Raw genomic sequence first — 22,266 nt, 5'->3', positions numbered from 1 at the left:
CACACCTAACTCCATACTGAGCACAACTTCGACCATTCTAGTGTGCATGTACAACAACCCCATCTTTCCCAACTTCAGGATCACTTCATTCAGCGTGGCCTGCCATTCATTAGTTATTCAGACCACAGCATTGTTAGATTTATAGTGTAACCCGATGTTGGTGCTTCATGTACAAAGGTGTATCCAGATGCAGAGACCCAGTCTGTTGCAGCTATTCCTTGAAGTCTAGACAATTAGTGGATACATTTAATACGGTTCACAAAGCTGGGTGGAGTGGCTGTCAGAAATCTCCCTTGACAGACAAGAGGTGGTGGTTTGGAGCAAGTTAACAGTAACTAAGAATAGGAGTCTGTTGCATCCCAATATAGGTCTGACCTCTTGCTGTTGTAGTTAAGAATGCATCTCTAACAACTTCAAAGTGCAGTATGGAACATTTGAGTTAAATCGCTCCTCAGAACATATTACACAATGAGGATAATTAGTATATCGTATAAGTAGGTGGAGCAATTTTCTATAGGGCAAGGGGCTATTTTGTAAGCTGGTTTCATGTACTGGTTCAGCCAAATTCCTTCCTACCTAGAGAGTTATATTCCAAGCAGTGTTTATATTCAGAACAACCATATGTTGTTCACCGCTACTGCATCACAATGCTCCCCTCAAGCCAGGGGTGAGGTGCAGTGAACTGCACAACCATCATACACTCCGTGACACGCTCCCCTGAGAGGGGAATGATTCATCTGAGTTTGATTTGAGATTGGTGTGCAGTGCTGAGCCATTCCATTCCTTAAATAAAGATAGAAGTCTGACAGGACTTAACCTAATTACATGCCTGATTATCAGTGTCTTACTGTCATTTTTATTAGGAGATAAGTTGCATCTGTGAAAAACAATTATGACATGAGTGCACATCCTACTTGCCAATTTCCTTCTTCTCATTCTCAGTTAAAGAGACTACGTAGTAAGATAGAAATTGCACTAAGGGAGATCATGGAAATGAAGGTTTATTGGCATTGGAAGCTGTTATCTGTTATCAAAACTCTTCAAAGCTTATCTTTTTGTACCTATAGCCAGTATTTTTGGCATGCTAGCCAAATACAAAAAGCATAGATTCATCGCCCACTTTATTGCACAATTTTCTCATTATTTACATCAGACCTTTTGCAATAAAATCCCTGTTATGATCTTGTTTCTAAATTGGCAGCCACAACTGGCATATTCTGGCCTCAACGGTTGAGCATGAGTGACACTCATGACAATTACAAACACAAAAATGATCATATGTGAACTGAGATGGGCACATCATTCATGCTCGTGCATACGCTTTCCTTCCTTTTATCTGAAAGTAAACCACATATGGCCCCTCTTGCTGAAACCACACCTTTTGCAATTCAGAATATCCTTGATTTTTTGGAATAACCAGGAAAACAATCTTCTTCATATTCATGTTTAGAAGGGAAAGTTGATTTCCTGTGCCAAAATCAGAATGATGCCCAAAGTTATATAAAACCTGAAGTTGATTTATGCATGAAAACTGTCCTATGAAGCAAGACTTTCCAAAGTCCTACAGCTGACCCAGATACAAATGCAATGAGTTAAAGAGTAATGCAAAAGAGATTTGCATGCTTTATACTCTTAACAGCCTGGATCTGCAAGATGTAAACTTCTCCATCTGGGATGCATCTCCCCGCATAGCTTTAAGCTTTTCCAGCTAACTTTGGCACACAGCAAGTGCAAATTTCTGAAAGGGTTTGAGAGAATTAATGAACGATAAAGATTTTTTACAATAGCTGGTGAATTGGCAATAAGGGAACAAACACATGACTAGTTACTGAAGCACAAGAATTAGAAAACATAGTTTCACACAGTGGTTACATTAGAATATGAAATACTGCAGACAAGTGGTAATCAAAGTTAACTTGATCACAACATGGAGGGACTGAGGGTGGGGTATTTGGACTGGGATGTGCATACTTAACTTGATGGTAAATTTACAGTATAAATTCTGTTCTTTTATATTTTCATTTTAAATTCATATTTATAATATAAACTGCCTCAGTAAAGGCTGTAATTACACTTGCACTAGCTAGAGAGCAGTTAAACATAATATTTACATGGACAATTTTCATTATAAATGTAAACATAGTCATTTACAATGGAAACAGTTGATAGGAATTGCGCGCAGACGAATGATATATTTTTGATATAACTACAGAGGAAGAGTTAGAGATACAAGGAACGAGGGGTTTCCTGCCATAACTGGGGAGGGGATTGGCAGATCCTAGGAGAAATAGTGTAAATGGCTGTTTTCAACTGGTCAGACAATTCCTCCAGGAGGTCCTACAAGCTTCTGCCAAAGTTAGTTCTGGAGAACTGCGGCATGTGAGGCCATTACACATTGAACTCAAGGAACTTAATTTAAATGTCACTGATGTGTCAGTGCCAGTGTTCTTTAAAGAATACCTCCACGGCAGGAATAATTCCCAATTAAATATACAATTTGAATACAATCCTTTCATGAATGTGCTCATGTACTTTGGCATTGTGGAATTTTTATGTGAATTTTTAAAAAATCTCATTTTATGTGATGTTAATTTGAAATACGCTGATAGGTAATCGGTTTTCAGCAACTTCCATTTTGTTTTACAGGTTGTAACCTGAACCATGGGTGTAGTTGTGGAAGATGATGATAAGCCAGCAGGTGTGAAAGCCCCTGATGGAGAATGGGGTTGGGCCATTCTCATTGGATGTTTCGTCATCACTGGATTCTCATATGCTTTTCCAAAAGCTGTTAGTGTTTTCTTCAAGGAGTTGATTAAAGAGTTCCACATTGGGTACAGTGATACTGCTTGGATCTCTTCTATTCTGCTTGCTATGTTATATGGAACAGGTAAGCATTTAGTGGTTAGATACATAGTTGGTCTTTTGTCAACAAACTTAGTTTTTGTGTTACAAATTAATTTATATTTCAAATTGATTACTTCTATAAATGTGCACAGATTGGCAGCCTGTCAGTTACTTGATTCCATGATGTGCTTTGAATGCTTGAAGAGTAGCATCCACAATGCTATTGTGCTTCCAAATCTAAGGCCAACATACGGCCAATTGGAATTTGTGTAGTCAGGTTTCCTTGCAGTGAAAGCAGAATTACAGCATTCCATTTACAGTTCTAAAGTTTGATTTTACAGAATTTACTGATTTATGTAAGACATTGTAACCAATGTCAAACCCAAATAATTTATATGACATACAGTTGAACAGAATTTTGTAATTTACTTGTCTCCTTCCTGAAGACACTGATTCCATTATTGGGGATTGGTTCCACAGCCCTTGCTGGAGTAGCTGTCAATTGGGTTGACCCTTATAGTGTGTGTTGATAAGAAGGGTAAATAGTGGTCAGGAGCAAAAGCCACGGCCACCTTAACTCAGGGCAGCCAAGTGTAATTTTACAAAATTCTTTCATGACATGTGGATGTCACTGACAAGATAATCATTTGTTGCCCATCCCTAATTACCCCTGAGAAGGTGGCGGTGAGGTACCTTCTTGAACTCCTGCAGTCTGCCTGGTGCAGGTGCACCCACATTGCGTTAGGAAGGGAGTTCCAGGATTTTGACCCAGCAACAGTGAAGTACAGCAACTATTTACAAATCAGGATGGTGTGCAGTTCAGAGGGAAACTTGCTGTTGGTGGTGTTTCCATGTTTATGCTGCTCTTGTCCTCCTAGGTCTTAGAGACGGATTGTTTGGAAGGTATTGTCGAAGAAGCCTTGGTGAGTTGCTGCAGTGCATCTCCTAGATGGTACACTCTGCTGCCACTGTGTGTCAGTGGTTGAGGGAGTGAATGTTTAAGGTGGTGGTTGGGGTGCTGATCAAGTGCGCTTCTTGGTCCTAGATTGTGTTGAGTTTCTTGAGTGTTGTTGGAATTGCAATCATCCAGGCAAGTGGAGAGTTTTCCATCACGTTCCTGACTTGTAGATGGTGGACAGGCTTTGGGGAGTCAGGAGGTGAGTTACTCACTGCAGAATTCTCAGCTTCTGATGTTCTCTTGTAGACACAGTATTTACATGGATAAAAACAAAAAAACTGCGGATGCTGGAAATCCAAAACAAAAACAGAATTACCTGGAAAAACTCAGCAGGTCTGGCAGCATCGGCGGAGAAGAAAAGAGTTGACGTTTCGAGTCCTCATGACCCTTCGACAGAACTTGAGTTCGAGTCCAGGAAAGAGCTGAAATATAAGCTGGTTTAAGGTGTGTGTGTGGGGGGCGGAGAGATAGAGAGACAGAGAGGTGGAGGGGGTTGGTGTGGTTGTGCAACCACACCAACCCCCTCCACCTCTCTGTCTCTCTATCTCTCCGCCCCCCACACACACACCTTAAACCAGCTTATGTTTCAGCTCTTTCCTGGACTCGAACTCAAGTTCTGTCGAAGGGTCATGAGGACTCGAAACGTCAACTCTTTTCTTCTCCGCCGATGCTGCCAGACCTGCTGAGTTTTTCCAGGTAATTCTGTTTTTGTACAGTATTTACATGGCTATTCAGTTTCTGGTCAATGGAAACCCCCCAGGATGTTTCTGATAGCAATGGTAATGCCATTGAATGTCAAGAGGAAATGACTAGATTCTCTTGCTGGATAATAACCATACTACTATTGTGTCAGACATCAACTGCCTCGGTGCAGTTCAGGGCTTGAACCTGGGGTTTTTCTGGTCTGTGTGTTGCCTTAGGGAGCTCAAACAGTCTCTTTTCATTTTCTATTAGTTCCCTGCATGCCTCTAAGGGAGCCAGTCACATTTTGCAAACTAATTACATTTCCAGGAGGAAAACCAGTTGGATTCCTTAACGGGTGTGTAACTGTTTCATAAAAATTTCTCTTTTGTGTGCCGGGTGATCCAGTGACGTGAAAATCTGTCCCCTAATTTTAAAGATCTGCATTCCCTGCAATTCTTTATTCAATACACAGAGACACTGGTGGAAATTCCTGCCCAAAGTCAATGGACTTTTGGCTGCCTCTCCAATTTTTCTGTCCCGCCTACGCCGATTCCCGTTACGGGCAGGACCAGAAAATCCCGACCATGATTTTTTGCTTTGAAATTACTGAAGAAGAACTTGCCTTTGCAAAGTGTCTTTCACATCCTGTGGACACCTCAAAAAGATTCACAGTTAATACGTTATTTTGAAATGCATTCAGTGTAGTTTCTTAGACAAGCTGTGGCGGCTCACTGCATATAAATGTGATGTGATGTCCAATGCCAACTGTGTGTGATTGCTTGGTTACTCTCCCTCTAATGAAAAGGCAGGGAAGTAATAGGAAAAGAGAAGGAGATTGTTTGAGTTCCCCGAATACTTTAAAGGAAAAGGTACTATCTGCAACTTGTAGACCAGAAAAGCTCCAGGTTCAAACACTGAACTGCACTGGGGCAGCTGATCTCTTACATAGTAGTAGTGTGGTTGTTACCCAACAAGAGAGAATCCACGCAACCGCAGAAGGTGCAACACCTGCCCCTTTACTTCTCCCCTCCCCTCACTGTCCAAGGGCCCAAACATTCCTTTCAAGTGAAGCAGCATTTTACTTGCACTTCCCTCAATTTAGTCTACTGCGTTCGCTGCTCCCAATGCGGTATCGTCTACGTTGGAAAGACCAAACACAGACTGGGTGACCGCTTTGCGGAACACCTTCAGTCTGTCCGCAAGCATGACCCAGACCTCCCTGTCGCTTGCCATTTCAACACACCACCCTGCTATCATGCCCACATGTCCGTCCTTGGCCTGCTGCAATGTTCCAGGGAAGCTCAACGCAAACTGGAGGAACAGCACCTCATCTTCCGATTAGGCACATTACAGCCTTCCGGACTGAATATTGAGTTCAACAACTTCAGATCATGAACTCTCTCCGCCATCCCCAACCCCTTTCCGATCCCCTTTTTTCCAATAATTTATATTTTATAATACATTTTTCTTTTCCATCCTATTTCCATTATTTTTAAATGTATCTCCATCCATTGTTTCATCTCCATCTTTTAGCTTATTTCGATCCCTTCCACCACCCCACCCCCACTAGGGCTATCTGTACCTTGCTCATCCTGCTTTCTACCCTTAATGTCACCTATTAGCACATTCCTTAGCTAATATCACCACGTCAACACCCCTTTGTCCTTTTGTCCATGACATCTTTGGCAATCTCTTCTTTGCCTCCACCTATCACTGGCCCTCTATCCAGCTCGACCTGTCCCACACCCCTCAACCAGCTTATATTTCACCTCATTTCTATATTTCCTCAGTTCTGATGAAGAGTCATACGGACTCGAAATGTTAACTGTGTTTCTGTCCGCAGATGCTGTCAGACCTGCTGAGTTTTTCCAGCTATTTTTATTTTTGTTTCAGATTTCCAGCATCCGCAGTATTTTGATTTTATATAAGAGGGAATCTAACCAATCCCCCATGACATTCAACAGCATTACCATTGCTGAATCCCTCACCATCAACGTCCTAGGAGTTACCATTGACCTTGAACTTAACTGGCTCAAATGTTCTGACATGGGGAGAAGCCTCTGACTCAACTTACGTCGCTGAAGTACCTCAGGACCCTGAGGAAGTCCCAATGTAACTACATCTGTGGTACTTAAACAGGAAGTTTAAACTTGTGATTGCTGGTTTCACCCTGCCCAGATTGTTCCATGATTCCAATGACCTGGGATCAGAGCCATGGAGACATGGGCTGTTTGTACTATACTTAAACCTAGCTCTTACACAGATTTACTTAAAAGTTTTTCATAGCAGGTATAAATTTAGTTTATTATTCTTTAACAGGATGCAGGTGTCGCTGGCTAGGCCAGTATTTATCGCTCATGCTAAAGTGCCCTCGATATGGTGGTGGTGAGCTGCCTTCCTGAACTATTGCAGTCCATGTGGTGCAGGTACACCCACAGTGATGTTAGAAAGGGAGTTCCAGGATTTTGACCCAGTGACAGTGAAGGGATGACGATATAGTTCCAAATCAGGATGCTGTGTAACTTGGAGGGGAACTTGCAGGTGGTGGTGTCCCCGTGTATCTGCTGCCCGTGATCTTCTCAGTAATAAAGGTGAACCAGATGGGTATTTACGACAATTGACAATGGTTTCATGGTCACCATTAAACTAGCTTTTAATTCCAGATTTATTAATTGCCATGGTGGGATTTGAACCCATGTCCTCAGAGCAATAGCCTTGGCCTCTGGATTACTAGCCCAGTAACATTACCACTACGTCACTGCCTCCCTCCCACTCCTCCCCCATCCCACATGACCAGCGTAACTATAAGTAAATCAGCTGGAGTGTCAAAGCACTCCAAAAGTACTTCCCCCACACCCAACAATGCTCCCCTGCATCCAACAATGTTCACCTCCCCTCCCAGCAATATTCAACCTCCCCACCCTGCCAGACAATGTTCACCCCGGAGAGTACTAACCCCCTACCCCACCCCTGGATACTCCCACATCCCCTCTCCTGACCTCACCTTTCCAGCCAATATTGGAAGAGTCAGCATTGTATGGGGGTCGGGGAGTGCGGGGCGCTGTGGGCTTGTGCACTTTGATGGGGCGAGAGAGGTGGGGGTGAACACTGGCAGGAATATTCAGAAACACAGAAGGAAATTTAAAACTGGGTAGCTTGAAGTAACACTAGAGCTCAATTTGACTTGGGCTGGATTGATCACATTGGGCAAGTGGTCCTCATTTAGAGAAAAGAGAGAGGGGAATGTGCAACGAGACCTGGGTGTCCTCGTACACCTGTCGCTGAAGGTAAGAATGCAGGTGCAGCAGGCGGTAAAGAAGGCAAATGGTATGTTGGCCTTCATAGCCAGAGGATTCGAGTACAGGAACAGGGATGTCTTGCTGCAATTGTACGGGGCCTTAGTGAGACCACATCTGGAATATTGTGTGCAGCTTTAGTCTCCTTATCTGAGGAAGGATGTTCTTGCTATAGTGCAGCGAAGGTTTACCCGACTGATTCCTGGGATGGGGGAACTGACATATGAGGAGAGATTGAGTCGGTTAGGATTATATTCGCAGGAGTTCAGAAGAATGAGGGGGGATTTCATAGAAACCTATAAAATTCTAACAGGACTAGACAGGGTAGATGCAGGAAGAATGTTCCCAATGGTGGGGGAGTCCAGAACCAGGGGTCACAGTCTGAGGATACAGGGTAGACCATTTAGGACCGAGATGAGGAGAAATTTCTTCACCCAGAGAATGGTGAGCCTGTGGAAGTCGCTACCACAGAAAGTAGTTGAGGCCAAAACATTGTGTGTTTTCAAGAAGGAGTTGGATATAGCTCTTGGGGCGAAATGAATCAAAGGATATGGGGAGAAAGCGGGAGCAGGCTATTGAGTTGGATAATCAGCCATGATCATATTGAATGGCAGAGCAGGCTCGAAGGGCTGAATGGCCTACTCCTGCTCCTATTTTCTATGTATGTTTCTATGTAAAATTGGATGAGGTCTTATCGGAGCCTGGTGTTACACCCAGAACTGCGTAATAGTAAAGGGAAAAGTTAGCAATAAATGACAGCTTCTGCAGGAAGGGTTGGATGCAATTATTCACAGTTCATTCAATATTCCGACAAATGTCGTGGAATTTGGGACCAGGATTCAAAAGCTGAATCAAATAGATAATCAATCATATCAAACAAATAATGATGACCACACCAGCGTTGAGATACTATGATGTCAACAATGAAGTCACTCTGCAGCGTGATGTCAGTGAAACAGGACTTGGAGCAACACTTACACAGCAAGGACAACCAGTTGCATGTGTACTCAGACCATTAATGCAACCTGAACGTCACTATGCACAAATCAAGAAATAGTGCTTGGCTGTTGCCTTTGCTTATGAGCATTGCAACCATTACTCATTTGGGAGAGAGAAGGTGGTGGTAAAGTCTGACAACAAGCCATTTCAAAGCATCGTTCTCAAACTGCTTCTATCTGCTGCAAGGCATTTGCAAAGGATATTACTTTGTTTGAAGGGATATCACTAGGAAGTGAAGAAAAAGCAAGGGAAGCAGATGTTCATCGCCGACATGCTGTCAAGAGCTGCACTCCCTTTGAAGGAGGTTGACAATGCTAGTGCAGAGTGTGAAATCTTCCAGATTCAACGAGAAGCAACATGTGCCACAGCAACACAATTGCCTAGAGAAACCACGTCACCTTAGGAACCAGCAGACTGCAGATAAACTGACAACAACTTGCATGCGTGCCACCAAAAGACCTGAATGCATTAAAAATTATGTGTGCAGTGCATGTGTAGGGACAGACAAACTTGGATCAGTCTAGAAATAACAAGCAGCTTTTTTGTTCACATGATAATTTTATTTATGGACTATAGATGTGGAGTAACTTGCAAAAGGTAGTGCATGCAATTTTTGTTTTGCTTTTATTATGAAAAGGGGATGTTCAGATAAATACCATTGTACACTGTGGCTTGCCCTATTCATGTTATTCCAAAAAGGCTTTAGAGCAGTAGTTATATTACTTACCACATGGGACAGGTTTTGTGAATTATTCTAGTGTGATCAGCATTTATGCTCCTGCTGGCTCCACAAAAATCTTCTTTGCCCTGTTGATCTTTCTGTGATTGCTCAAGCCACTGAGGCTTGCGTAAAGTAACTTGTGCACCACACCTGTAAACAGCTGTGTTTCTTCCTGCTAACTTACGGTCTGAATTACCATCCATCACTGACGTGACTTGCTGATAATTTCATTGAGAAACAAATGTACCAACTTCCCCTTTCTCCTCCATAGTACCTCTGCATATCAGTGTTTTTTTTAGATAACACTTCTATGACATGTTTAGGAAACAGTTTTACAATAACACAATTTGTCACACCTTTCTATTTTTATTTAAAAAATAAGTACTACTGTTGGCCCAGCAAGTTCATCCACTGAGTAGGTAATAGCTTTTTAACCTGGTCTGAACTAAGTCTGACCTCAGCAAGGGCACTATAATTAGTTTCAGCTTCCCTGGGATGGGGATGGGAAAACTATCCAAGATTCTTGTTTCTATTCAGCAATTTCCAAGCTTGTGGGGGGAAGGAGTGGGGGGAAAACATAAATTATGGGCAAGATCAAGCTCAGCTATGATGCTCTGATGGTCAAATGTGCTGCAACATTTATCATCAAGACTTAGAAATGAATAATGGCTATTTGTGTAAGGTACTTGATGGTGATTGGTCTTCCTGAGTCAATCCTCAACAAGGACAGATCACGTTCAATTGTAAGCAATAGACTTGCTAATGTACACTGCTGGTGCAACTATGATGTTGTATAAAATTAAAACTCTCTACAATACCTGACCTTGAGGCATTTGCTCTAATTACATTATGCCAATCAAAACCCAAATGCCAATACCACTTGTAGTCTTGGATACTTGTAATCAAAATTTCTTCAGTGGAAGACTGCCCTTACAGTGGATTTGTTTTTCAGTATGATGCATTAGTGAGTTTTGAACATTGATTTTCAGTCAGTTTTATTAGATTTGCCATTTTGTGCACCTTTGCAGATGTATCCTGTGTGATTGTACATTTAAATCAGGAAATAGAAAAGATCTTCACTTTGTTTCTCAGTTATTCTGAGATGATTGTACTGCATTTTAATATTCATTATGTGTAGGTTTGTTATATTAATCTTGTCAAATCCATTAGAAGTTTCCATCAGTATTTGCTTTCTTACAGATCTTACAGGTAAGTAAGATAATAAGTTACACTTAAGCTCAAAGGCAAGCGACATGTCATAGAGTGATAGAGTTTTACAGTGCGGAAAGAGGCCCTTCAGCCCATCGTGTCCACACCAGTCATCAAGCCCCTGCCCACTCTAATCCCATTTTCCAGCAATTGGCCCGAAGCCCTCTATGCTATGGCGTTTCAAGTGTTCATCTAAATATTTCTTAAATGTTGTGAGGGTTCCCGCCTCTACCACCCTTTCAGGCAGGGAGTTCCAGATACCCCCCATCCTCTGGGTGAAAAAACTTTTCCTCAAATCCCCTCTAAACCTCCTGTCCCTTACCTTAAATCTATGCCCCCTGGTTATTGACCCCTCCACTAAGGGAAAAGGTTTCTTCCTATCTACCCTGTCTATGCCCCTCATAATTTTGTACACCTCAATCAGGTCCCCCCTCAGCTTTCTCTGCTCTAAGGAAAAGAACTCCAGCCTATTTAGTCTTTCTTCATAGCTGAAATGCTCCTGCCCAGGCAACATACTGGTGAGTCTCCTCTGCACCCTCTCCAGTGCAATCGACTAGAACTGCACACAGCACTCCAGCTGTGGCCTAACTAACACTTCATACAGTTCCATCATAACCTCCCTGCCTGTATTCAATGCCTCGACTAATAAAGGCAAGTATCCCATATTCCTTCTTATCTACCCTATCTACCTGTCCTGTTGCCTTCAAGGATCTATGGACATGTATACCAAGGTCCCTCTGATCCTCTGTACTTCCTAGGGTCTTACCATTCATCATGTACTCCCTTGTCTTGTTAGTCCTCCCAAAATGCATCACCTCACACTCTTTTCAGGATTAAATTCCATTTGCCACTGTTCTGCCCATCTGACCAGCCCGTCTAAATCATCCTGTAGTCTAAGGCTTTCCTCCTCGCTATTTACCACACCACCAATTTCCGTGTCATCTGCAAACTTACTGACCATACCTCCTACATTCATGGCTAGACTATTAATGTACACTACAAACAGCAAGGGACCCAGCACCAAACCCAGTGTTACGCCATGGGACACAGGCCCCCAGTCACAAAAAACAACTTTGACTATCATCCTCTGCCTCCTGCCACTAAGCCAAATTTGGATCCAATTTGCCAAATTTCCCTGGACCCCATGGTCTCTTTATCTTTTTGACCAGTCTGCCATGATTAATCCTTGCCTCTCCAAGTGGTGATTAATTCTTCCCTGATTTATCCCTACCACTCTTCTTGAATAATGGTACCACATTAGTTGTCCTCCAGTCCTCTGGTACCTCTCCTGTGGCCAGAGAGGATTTGAAAATGAATGTCAGAACCCCTGCAATCTCCTCCCTTGCCTCCCACAACAGCCTGGTATACATCTTAACTGGGCCTGGGAATTTATCCACTTTTAAGCCCGCTAAAACTGCTAACACCTTCTTCCTCTCAATGCTAATTTGTTCAAGTATATCACAGATCCCCTCCCTGATTTCTATACCTACATTGTCCCTCTCTATAGTGAATACAGCTGCAAAGTAATCATTGTAATCCTCACCTACGTCTTCTAGCTCCTCACACGGATTGCCACTTTGGTCCCTAATGCACCCTACTCTTTCCCTAGTTATCCTCTTGCCTCTAATATACTTATAAAACACCTTTGGATTTTCCTTTATTTTACCTGGCAGTGTTTTTTCATACCCCTCTTCGCTCACATAATGTATTCTGTATTGTTATCACCTTGGCAATGTACAACTTTCTGGACCAGGAAAGGCCCACCATATTCCTTCCATGGTTGCCAGCAATTGTATTTGTCATGTGGTTACTTCAAGTAACTCATATATGTTCACCAGATATTATTATTTGGATCTATCTGCCTAATTGCGGAGGTTTAAGTTTCCTGCAAGGACCTACCTCCCCCTAATCTTGAAATAGTTTCAGTCTGCAGCAATGTACAGGATGCAATGTGAACACAAGGACATAAAAAAAGAAGAGTAGACCATTCAGCCTTTTGAGCCTGCTCCACTGTTCAGTAAGATCATGGCTGATCTCTAATTTAACTCCACTTCCTGCACTATCCCCATATTTCTCCATTCCCTTAGTATACAAAAATTTGTCGATCAGTATGCAGAATGTACTCAATGGCTGAGCATCCACAGCTGTATGAGAATTCCAAAGATTCACAAACTTTTGAAGAAATTTTTCTTTATTTCAGTCCCCTTGTCTTGAGATTGTGACCCCTAGGTCTAGACTCTTCAGTCAGAGCAAACATACTCCCAGTAAATACCTGCTATGCTTCAATTGGACCAATTCTCATTACGTTAAACTCTTGGGAATATTGGCCTGGTCTATTCGGTCTCCTCCTCTTAGGCAAATATATACTTCCTGATAAGGATTCCAAAACTAAACACACTATTTCAGGTGTGGTCTTTCACATGGCCCTATATAATGTTAGTAAGACTTCTTTACTCCTACATTCCAATCCCTTTGTAATAAAGGCTAACAAGACATTTACTTTCCTAGTTGCTTGCTTAACTTGCATGCTAACTTTCTGTGCTTTATGTATAAGGACACCCAAATCTTTCTGAATACCAAAATTTCCTAGTCACTCACCATTTAAAAAATATTATTTTCTATTTTTCCCTGCTAAAATGGAATATAATTCCACTTTATATTCCATTTGCCATGTTCTTTTTTTAATTTGTTCATGGGATGTGGGCCTCGCTGGCTAGGCCAGCATTTATTGCCCATCCCTAATTGCCCTAGAGAAAGCTGTGGTGTGCTACCTTCTTACTTACTTAACCTGTGTGACCTCCTCACAGTTTACATTCCCATCTAACTTTGTATTGTCAGTATATCCAAGTTATTGATAGATGGTAAATAGCTGAGGCCTAAATACCGATCCTTGCGGTACCACACTAACAGGCTGCCAACCTGAAAATGTTCCATTTGATCCAAATGTCTTTTTTCTGTTCTTTAGCCAATCTTCAATCTAGGTTAATATATTATATGCAATCCTAGGAGCCCTGATTTTGTGTAATAACCTCTTGTGCGACAACTTTTGAATATTTTTTGAAGTAGAAAAGAGAGGTTGATAACCTTTGAAGTCTTTATGGGAGAAATTGATCTGTGTGTCACGCCCCAACCCTGGCTCTAAGCAAATGTTTGTGGGAGGAATTTCTGGCACTGCCTCTCCCATATCCCAAAGGCAAGCCTTTTGCCAAATTGGAAGCTGGTGACATCCCACATGTCAAGGGCATTTGTCTGTAACAGACACTGGACTCTTAAAAATGATAATCAGAAGCCCAATGTGAGCCTTAGGTCCTGTTCCAAAATTTGGTAGAAATTTATTCAATTTTCCAGGACCATCACAAGTCCTTAAAGGGACCACTGGAGGCCACCATTGGAAATGTAAATCGTTAGAAAAAATGATCTTAATGTGGAAATAGAGGAACACAAATGTCCCTCCTTGCTCCATAACTGTAATGTAATCCACTCCCTCCAATTCACCTTACCCCAACTTACCTCTGGGCTGCCTTGGCATCCATGTTGGCCAATTTTGGGAAGACCCTGGCAGCTTGCCATATTAGTACACTGATTGACCACAATTCTCAGGTTTTGAGGCAAGGAGACCCAATATGAGTCTCATGATGACATCTTTAGGCACATTTCCTGGCGCGCCACCCACTCTGTGCCGGAAACTGCCACAAACCAATTTCTAGGCCTTGGTCTTTCTTTTAAGAAACATACTTCCCACCTTACCACCCAACCTTCCCTACAGATCTGGCAGCATGTATCTGACAAAGACAATTGAAACTAGCCACCTCAGCCAATCATTTCATCACTGTTCCTCAGGGTAGTGTCCTGGGCTCAATCAACTACAGTGCTTCATCAACAATCTTCTTTCCATCACGTGGTCAGGAATGGATTGTCTGGTGATTATTTCACTGATTTCCCCATTCAGGTCCATTCACAATTCCTCAGATAACGGAGCAGACCAGCACAGAACTCACCACAGAAAGTTATGTCTTGTCCATTCCAGTCTAAGTATCTGCTTAACAAAGTGATAAGTGTCAGTTCAACCACTCTGGCACTGAAAATTACCTACTTAAAGCGTGGATCCTCATTCCTTCAGATTTTAATTGCTGTTGGAAATTTTAAAAATTAATTTTTAAAAACTTTTTTTTCCTCTCAATTCAATCTTTCTTTCCCTCTCTTTAGCTAGGATTTTAACATGACTGACTTGCACACAGCAGGGTGGCCAGTAGTGGATCAAGAATCTGTTTGTAATTGAAGTGGACTTCGCCATAACTCAGATATAGTATTAGCATCCCGCTTCTGCATTTCTCAGCCAATGACAGAAGGTGGGAGTGGTGACACACTGCACCTGTCAAAAGAAGAGTTTCTAGTTAAAGGGACCCCAGCAGGTATCAGAATGGCTGAAGTGTATGTTGATTCCTGAGGCTTCAGCAACCACAGGAATAGAGAGGAGATATGGGAAGGGTGCCCCTGTTCCAACCACCTCCCACCCCCCCCCCTCACCCCCCCTGGCCAACAAACCCTGGGTCTCTCACTCTTACCTGGAGGTCCTGCTGCGGGACTGAGGGACTGAAATGAGGTGGCAGAAATATTTTCTTCTGTCCTTTATTTTTCTTTCTGTACCAGATTTGACATTGAATTCACCTAGTCTAGTTTATACATCCTTCTCTGTCTTTGCGCTTGTAATTTTCCAATCCTCCAATCTGATTTACTAAGGAGATAACCTGGTTAAGGAGATAACCTGTTGGATGGCCTACTTCCCTCACTGCGCCATTATCATTTCAGACTTCAGAAAATTGTCAAATATCATTTAAAAATCTAAACGTTGAATAACTAGTTTAACTAATGTAGATTCAAATCTGAATCACAAGATTGCAGAAAGTTTTGACAAAATCTCAGTGCATTGTAAAATCATACCATATTTTTATATGGTAAAAATAATACCATATAAAGTAATGATTTTCTTTTTCTTGCCAATCTTGTATAGCTGAGATCAACCCTTTTCTTCCTTGTACTGTCAATCACTTTTCTTTCCCTTCTTACTCTACTTTATCGACACTTTTCTTGTAACTTGCTGTTAAGGACTTCAAAATTCCAGAACTCCTTCCTACTATTTATAAGCTTCTTGAAGCCATAACTTATCAAGCTGTAGTGATTATGCAACGCAAAGTTCCATTCATTCCTGGTGGTACCTACACAATTGCCCTTTGCCCTTCATCTAGGTCAATAAAGGTCCTTGTAACACAATTGTAAACAACTGACCCAAGTGACTGTATAGCCAAATACGTTGCTTGCAATCAAGAACTTAAGTTTGTAACTCAGTACTGTCTGATTCGAGATCTTTGATTTGACTTGAGTTCTGCTGTGGTAGCAGGTCTTCTCTACTGATTAAACGGGGCTTTTAAAAGTTCTTTGTTCTGCAATAGTCACCTAACCAATTTTTTTCTTCCTCTGCTTCGCTCAGGGCCTTTGTGCAGTGTTCTGGTGAATCGCTTTGGCTGTCGACCTGTTATGATGGTGGGAGGTCTATTTGCATCAGCGGGTATGATACTCGGATCACTGTGCACCAGCATACTCCAGATCTACTTGACTACTGGTGTTATCACTGGTAAGAAATCCCTGCAACAATCTAGATAAAGCAAAGTGCTGTGGATGTAAGAAATCTGAAATAAAAACCAAAAATGCTGGAAATACCCATTGGGTCAGGCAGCATCTGTGGAGAGAGAAGCAAAGTTAGCCTTTCAGGTCATTGACCATCTGTCAGTTCTGATGAAAGGTCCACAACCTCAAATGTTAACTCGGTTTCACTCTCCATTAAATGCTGCCTGACCTGCTGAATATTTCCAGCCTTTTGAGTTTTTATTCCTGCAGTAAATAACTTGCTTCATTAAGAAGAAAAGTGTTAATGGCTTTGCAGATTTTTATTTCTTTGGACTCCAGCTGTGGTGGCTGTTGTGCCTCAAGTTACTACAATTATAAATGTCTTATTAAATTATGTATTTGAAACTGTAATTTTCTGGCTGGTATGAAACTGTGGCGCCGAAACAGAAAAAAAAACACTTAATTTATTTTCATTAACTGAGATTTTAAATTTATTGTGGCTCTACTCGCAGTTAAAGTGACTCTTTTCAGAAAGAGTCATAAATTCATATAGCGGAGGAGCAGACCATTTGGCTCTGTGTGTGTGTAATAGCTCAATATTCCCAATCTCCTACTCTTTTCTCCTAGCCCTGCAATATTTTTTGTATTCAAGCTGTTGCAAATATCTAGTTCATTGTTCAGGTGACTTAGACTATAACTTTTAGTTTTGGGAATTAAAGTTTAACTGTAGAGAACGGGGAATGGGTGGAGCTTAGGGAGATTCTCTGGTTTCAATTTATCTGGGTGTTTGCTGAAGATTTTTATTTGCAGCTGGGATTTTGTCTGTGGAGCAGCTCACTGAGTGAAGATAGCCGAAGTAAATAACAGTTAGTTAGGCCTGCACTATCAGCAGAGAATGCTAACTTCTTTGGATTTCATGAGGGAAAAGAAGCTGTTGCTTGGTTTGAAGCTAGTGAAAAATTCTACCAAGGTCCTCATAGAGTCTTGTGGCAAAAGAAGGCAACCCAGCAGAATGGCTTAGAAGTGTTGAGAAGCAACCAGAACAAGGGACTGAGGCATCCACAATCAATGGCATTAAACAAAGAGTCTTCCCTTGGAGAATACCTGGAACTGAGGAGAATTAAGATCAATTCCAGAGAACTGGCTTACTTATTTGTGGTCCCTACAAAAGTAAATAACTTTAAGATTGATGTTTCTTTTAAGGAAAACACACTGAGGGAGAATAAGGAGTAAAACTGAGTGCATAACATATGCAGTTATAAATCCAGCCCTACAACTCTTTGAGATCTCCGCCCTCCTCTAATTCTGGCCTCTTGAGCATCCCTAATCCTAATCCCTCTGCCACTGGTGACTGTACTTTCTGCTACCTAAGTCCTGGAGTTCCCTCCTAATTCTCTCTACCTCCCTCTCTTCTAAGCCACACCTTAAAACCTACCTCTTTTTCCGATCTTTTTGTCATCTGTCCTAATACCTCATTATGTGGGTTGGTGTCCAATTTTGTTTGAAAACACTCCTGTGGAGCATCTTGGGATCTGTGTTTGGTTTAAAGATGTTATTTCAATTAATTGTAAACAGTCCATGCCGCTCCAAAAAAAAAAAGACCTTAACTAAATGAATCACCTTTTTGTTTTCACTGCAGGTTTGGGTCTAGCCTTGAACTTTCAACCATCCCTCATCATGTTAAATCGCTACTTTGACAAGCGTCGCCCATTAGCAAATGGCTTATCTGCAGCCGGGAGTCCCGTGTTCTTGTGTTGCCTCTCTCCATTAGGCCAGATCTTGTCAAAGGTGTATGGATGGCGAGGAGGTTTCCTCATTCTCGGGGGTCTGCTGCTGAACTGCTGTGCGTGTGCAGCACTAATGAGACCCCTGAAACCTACCCGCAAAGAACAAGAGAAAATAGAAGAAGCAAAGAAAGCACAGGTGCAGAAGAAAACTAAGCTGCTGGATTTCACTGTATTTAAGGATCGAGGCTTTCTGATATACACAATAGCAGCTTCCATCATGGTCTTTGGTCTCTTTGTTCCTCCTGTGTTCATAGTGAACTATGCAAAAGATACAGGAGTGCCAGACACAGATGCTGCTTTCTTATTGACTATCTTGGGGTTTGTCGATATTTTTGCCCGACCTCTTTGTGGTATCCTTGCTGGGTTGAAACAGGTCCGGCCTCGCTGTGTGTACCTTTTCAGCTTTGCTATGATTTTCAATGGAATTACAGATTTAGGGGGCTCATTTGCTAAAGATTATGGTGGCCTGACAGTATTTTGCATTTTCTTTGGAATGTCCTATGGAATGGTCGGAGCACTGCAGTTTGAAGTCTTGATGGCGATTGTTGGAACCCAAACGTTCTCCAGTGCCATTGGACTTGTGTTGCTCGTCGAAGCCATGGCTGTCTTGGTTGGTCCTCCAGGAGCTGGTAAGTGCATGCGCACACAAGCATATTTGTGCATGCGCATTTGTGTATCTTTATGGAAAGAGACTAGCTTGAGCCTTCTCTGCGGTATTAAAATAAGAATAATAGAGAAATGTTACAAAAGCCTTGAATGCCAGAAATGCCAACATTTCAGAGGTTTAAGTTTTCAGCGGGACTATTCATTTGAACTGATATGGTCAAGAGTGGTGTCCGTTTATTGCATTGGCCAGCGCAATGAGCTGAAAGAACAATGGATGGCATTCAGTGTTACAAATGTACTAACTACTTTTCTAAAGAAATAACTAGGTACTCTAAGTATTGTGGCAAAATATTGGCTCTGTCTCTGCAGTCTCTTTTCTCTCCTATTCCCTTACCTGCCACCACTCCTCACCTTCCCATAATGCAGTCCAGTTGGGTTCAATCATCTCATTCCTGACTTCCTTCCCTAGAGGGGTTTGAACACAGTGATCCATGATTTTTCTGTAACTAGCCAACCACAAAAGGCCTTGAAGCAGAGAAAGAAGTACATCATGGGGCCCTTGTTTAGAACATTTTGTGGAATGTCATACCATGCCTCCATCTTGGAGTTACAGGTAAAATGGGCTTTGATCCAGGATACCTGGATAAACTGTGAACAGAGTAATAAGATTTGGCCTGAAGTGATGCAATCCACCCACATCAGCTGGGATGTGAAAGATAAATATATTTATTTTCTTTTTCTCTTGTACCTGTTACAGGGAAGCTGTTTGATGCTACAAAGAATTTCAAGTACGTTTTCTATCTGGCTGGGAGTGAAGTGGTTCTGTCTGCCCTGGTACTGGCTACTGCAAACTTCTTTTGTCTACGCAAAAGTACTAAGCCACCTGTGAAAGAGCAAAAGGAAAATGTGGAAGAAGGAGAGCAGCAGAAGGAACCAGAAGCAGTGGATTCCATAGAGGTGGAGCAATTCTTAAAAGATGAGACAGGAAAAAATGGTGAAATTTTACCAACCCCAGAAACAAGTGTATGAAGCTTTCAATGGAAGAAGAAACAGAATGTTTACAAAAGGTCAAGAGAAACAAGTTTGTGTATTTATTTAGAAATGTGAGGAATCTCCATGTATAATGGTAAGAGTAGTTTATTGTGCAGAATATTTTTGTGATTTTTTTGTTTAAATTGCTGCCTTGCATTTGTCATTCATGTGTGTCTTTCACAAAGGTTTTTTTTTAAATAAGGGTATCTGTTGAAAGTGTAAGGGATGCTTTTAAGAACATTCTGAAAGATCAAATCTACAGAACTGGGATTCCATAAAAGGGGAAAGAGGTTAGATGCACAAAGCACTTGCAGCGAACAACAGCATTAGTGACAACAGAACACCTGCAGCTTAGGTCATTGGCCACAAATGATGGTTTCCAGAATTAAAGGAGTGCCAGATACTCACTAGTAGTGAACCAGCATGGGTTAAATATTTTTTAAAGGAAGCATATCTACACCTGCATCGCTACAGCTCTATCTTAACAATACTTGCACTAAGGTTCTAACCCCCATTCTCCAAATTTAACAACAATTAAGAAGGTAGCCAGACTGCTGGTACGTTTTGAACTTAAAAAGTAATGAGTATAAAATGAGACCAATTTTATCAAACCTGCTAATTGTTGATATTGGCTTGTTACCATTGAAGAACGATCCCACTTTGGTTCGCATCATTTAGTACACAAATCTGACACCCTGTATTGGAAAATGAGTCTGTGATCCACACATGATTTTTTAAATTTCAATGATATTTCTCCTGTATTAAAACAGTCTTTCTTTTTTTAAACCAAATTAGGAGTGTCTGACTAAATAATTGCTTGAAATGGGTTCTCTGTGAGGCATGTGAAGAAATGGCCTTTCAATCCCAATAATGACTTGCTAGATTGGATACTCACTAGAGTGGGGAGTTCAAACCAGTGTCTCACTAATGTCTGCATATAGATACTTGAAGAAGCTGCATCAGACTGTCAGCAAAGGCAATTCTAACTTAATTGTAAAAATTAACAAGTAACCAAGATGATCCATTCTTTCTACTAATGGTCACACACAGACATGAATCTTATGGTATCACTATCGTCTCAGCAAGAAAAAAGACAGTTTATTTTGCATAGATACTTGAGTATTTTGGAATTCTACATAACTCCCAATTAAACCTTCCAACTTTTTTTTACCAAGATCACTGGTTTACACGTGCAACAGTTCAACATGGCCAGTTTATCAGTATCCAACCCTGAGATTGGATCATCTTTGAGTATGGAATCAAATAGACCAAACCCCAAAAATCCTTTCTGGTTCATGATGAATCTAAAAAGGAGACATCCCACTACCAGGTTAATTGATCACAAAGTAAGGGAAATTTTTAAGTTTTGCACAAGCTTGTTTTTATATTGCAAACTTATTGGCCACATTACAGACAGAATTGTGTATTGCCGAGGAAGTAACAAATAGATTGAAGATACAATCATTGGTAAGATTAAAAACAGTCTGAGAATTACTAATAGGTACTTTTAAAGGGAGCCATTTACACAGATGTTTAACCCATAGATATTTTAAAAATAGCTTCAATATTCTCAAACCAGAAGAAATGAGTAGACTTGCTTTCAATGCACTGCATATTAAAATTAGAAGCATTTTTAACTCCTAAATTGAGCATTGGTGAAAAAGAGACATGCTGTCGAAGCTTTTTATCTTGCACTCATCAGGACAGTTCACAAGAATACCAATAGTAAAAGGAATAACAATTTATACTGCCACGAGAAGAGAGTGTTGATTGGTTGGCAAGTGGACTCTGATTGGTAGAAGTGTTGCCATGGCAAATACATCAGGGAACAGGTAGCTGCCAAGCTTTGGTTCAAATTCATACTGGGCAGATTGACTCTGATTGGTCAAGGCATTGCCATGGGGAATGAATGAGGGAATGGCTGTCCCCCAAGCTTTTTAGTTGAACAGGCACAAAATATGGATTTATTCCATCTGTCTGCAAAGGACAGGGCCCTATGTATGAATATATGTGGCTTCCCGTGTCAGTGATCCAATACTGCGAGCCCAGCTGATAATCTTAAATTAGTTTTCAGTGTAATTCTTAGCACAATCAGGATTGTTTAGCAAGTGTTGTCCAATTGTGGAATCACATATAATGTTGGACACTATGGCCAGAATTTTTCCGTTGGCGAGTTGGGGGTGGGGCCCACTTTCCGATGCAAAAATGACACGGGATGACATCGGGAGGAACCCCCAACATCATCCCGCCCCCATTTAAATATTCAGGAAGGCGGGAGGACAGCAAAATCAGTTGTCCGCCCGCTGACCTGTCAATGGCCAATTGAGGCCATTGATAGGATAATTAACCCAATTAAAGGACCTGTCTGTCCAACCTTAAGGCTGACGGGCAGGCCAGGAGCCCCATCGGGCTTCTGAAAAAACATGAAACCTCATCCACTGGCGGAAAGATCTTTAATAAATTTTATGTAATATTTATTAACATGTCCCATCTCGTGTGACATTG

The 22,266-nt window shown here is 41.5% G+C and overlaps 1 protein-coding gene across 1 annotated transcript in view; it reads left to right on the top strand.

Annotated features, from left to right (window-relative positions):
- The window catches only part of LOC121293842 (monocarboxylate transporter 4-like), a 38,273-nt gene extending 17,721 nt beyond the window's left edge, over positions 1-20,552 (top strand). Inside the window, exons 2-5 of the mRNA XM_041217228.1 lie at positions 2,647-2,887; positions 16,200-16,343; positions 17,976-18,752; positions 19,487-20,552. Of these exons, the coding sequence (XP_041073162.1) occupies positions 2,662-2,887; positions 16,200-16,343; positions 17,976-18,752; positions 19,487-19,758 (1,419 nt within the window). The 5' untranslated portion in view covers positions 2,647-2,661 and the 3' untranslated portion in view covers positions 19,759-20,552. The remainder of the gene's footprint in view (positions 1-2,646; positions 2,888-16,199; positions 16,344-17,975; positions 18,753-19,486) is intronic.
- Positions 20,553-22,266: the final 1,714 nt, after the last annotated feature.

Source organism: Carcharodon carcharias, chromosome 22 (genome assembly GCF_017639515.1).
Source record: "Carcharodon carcharias isolate sCarCar2 chromosome 22, sCarCar2.pri, whole genome shotgun sequence".
In the NCBI taxonomy this organism is placed as follows: domain Eukaryota; kingdom Metazoa; phylum Chordata; class Chondrichthyes; order Lamniformes; family Lamnidae; genus Carcharodon; species Carcharodon carcharias.
This window is presented reverse-complemented; position numbering and strand designations above follow the sequence as displayed.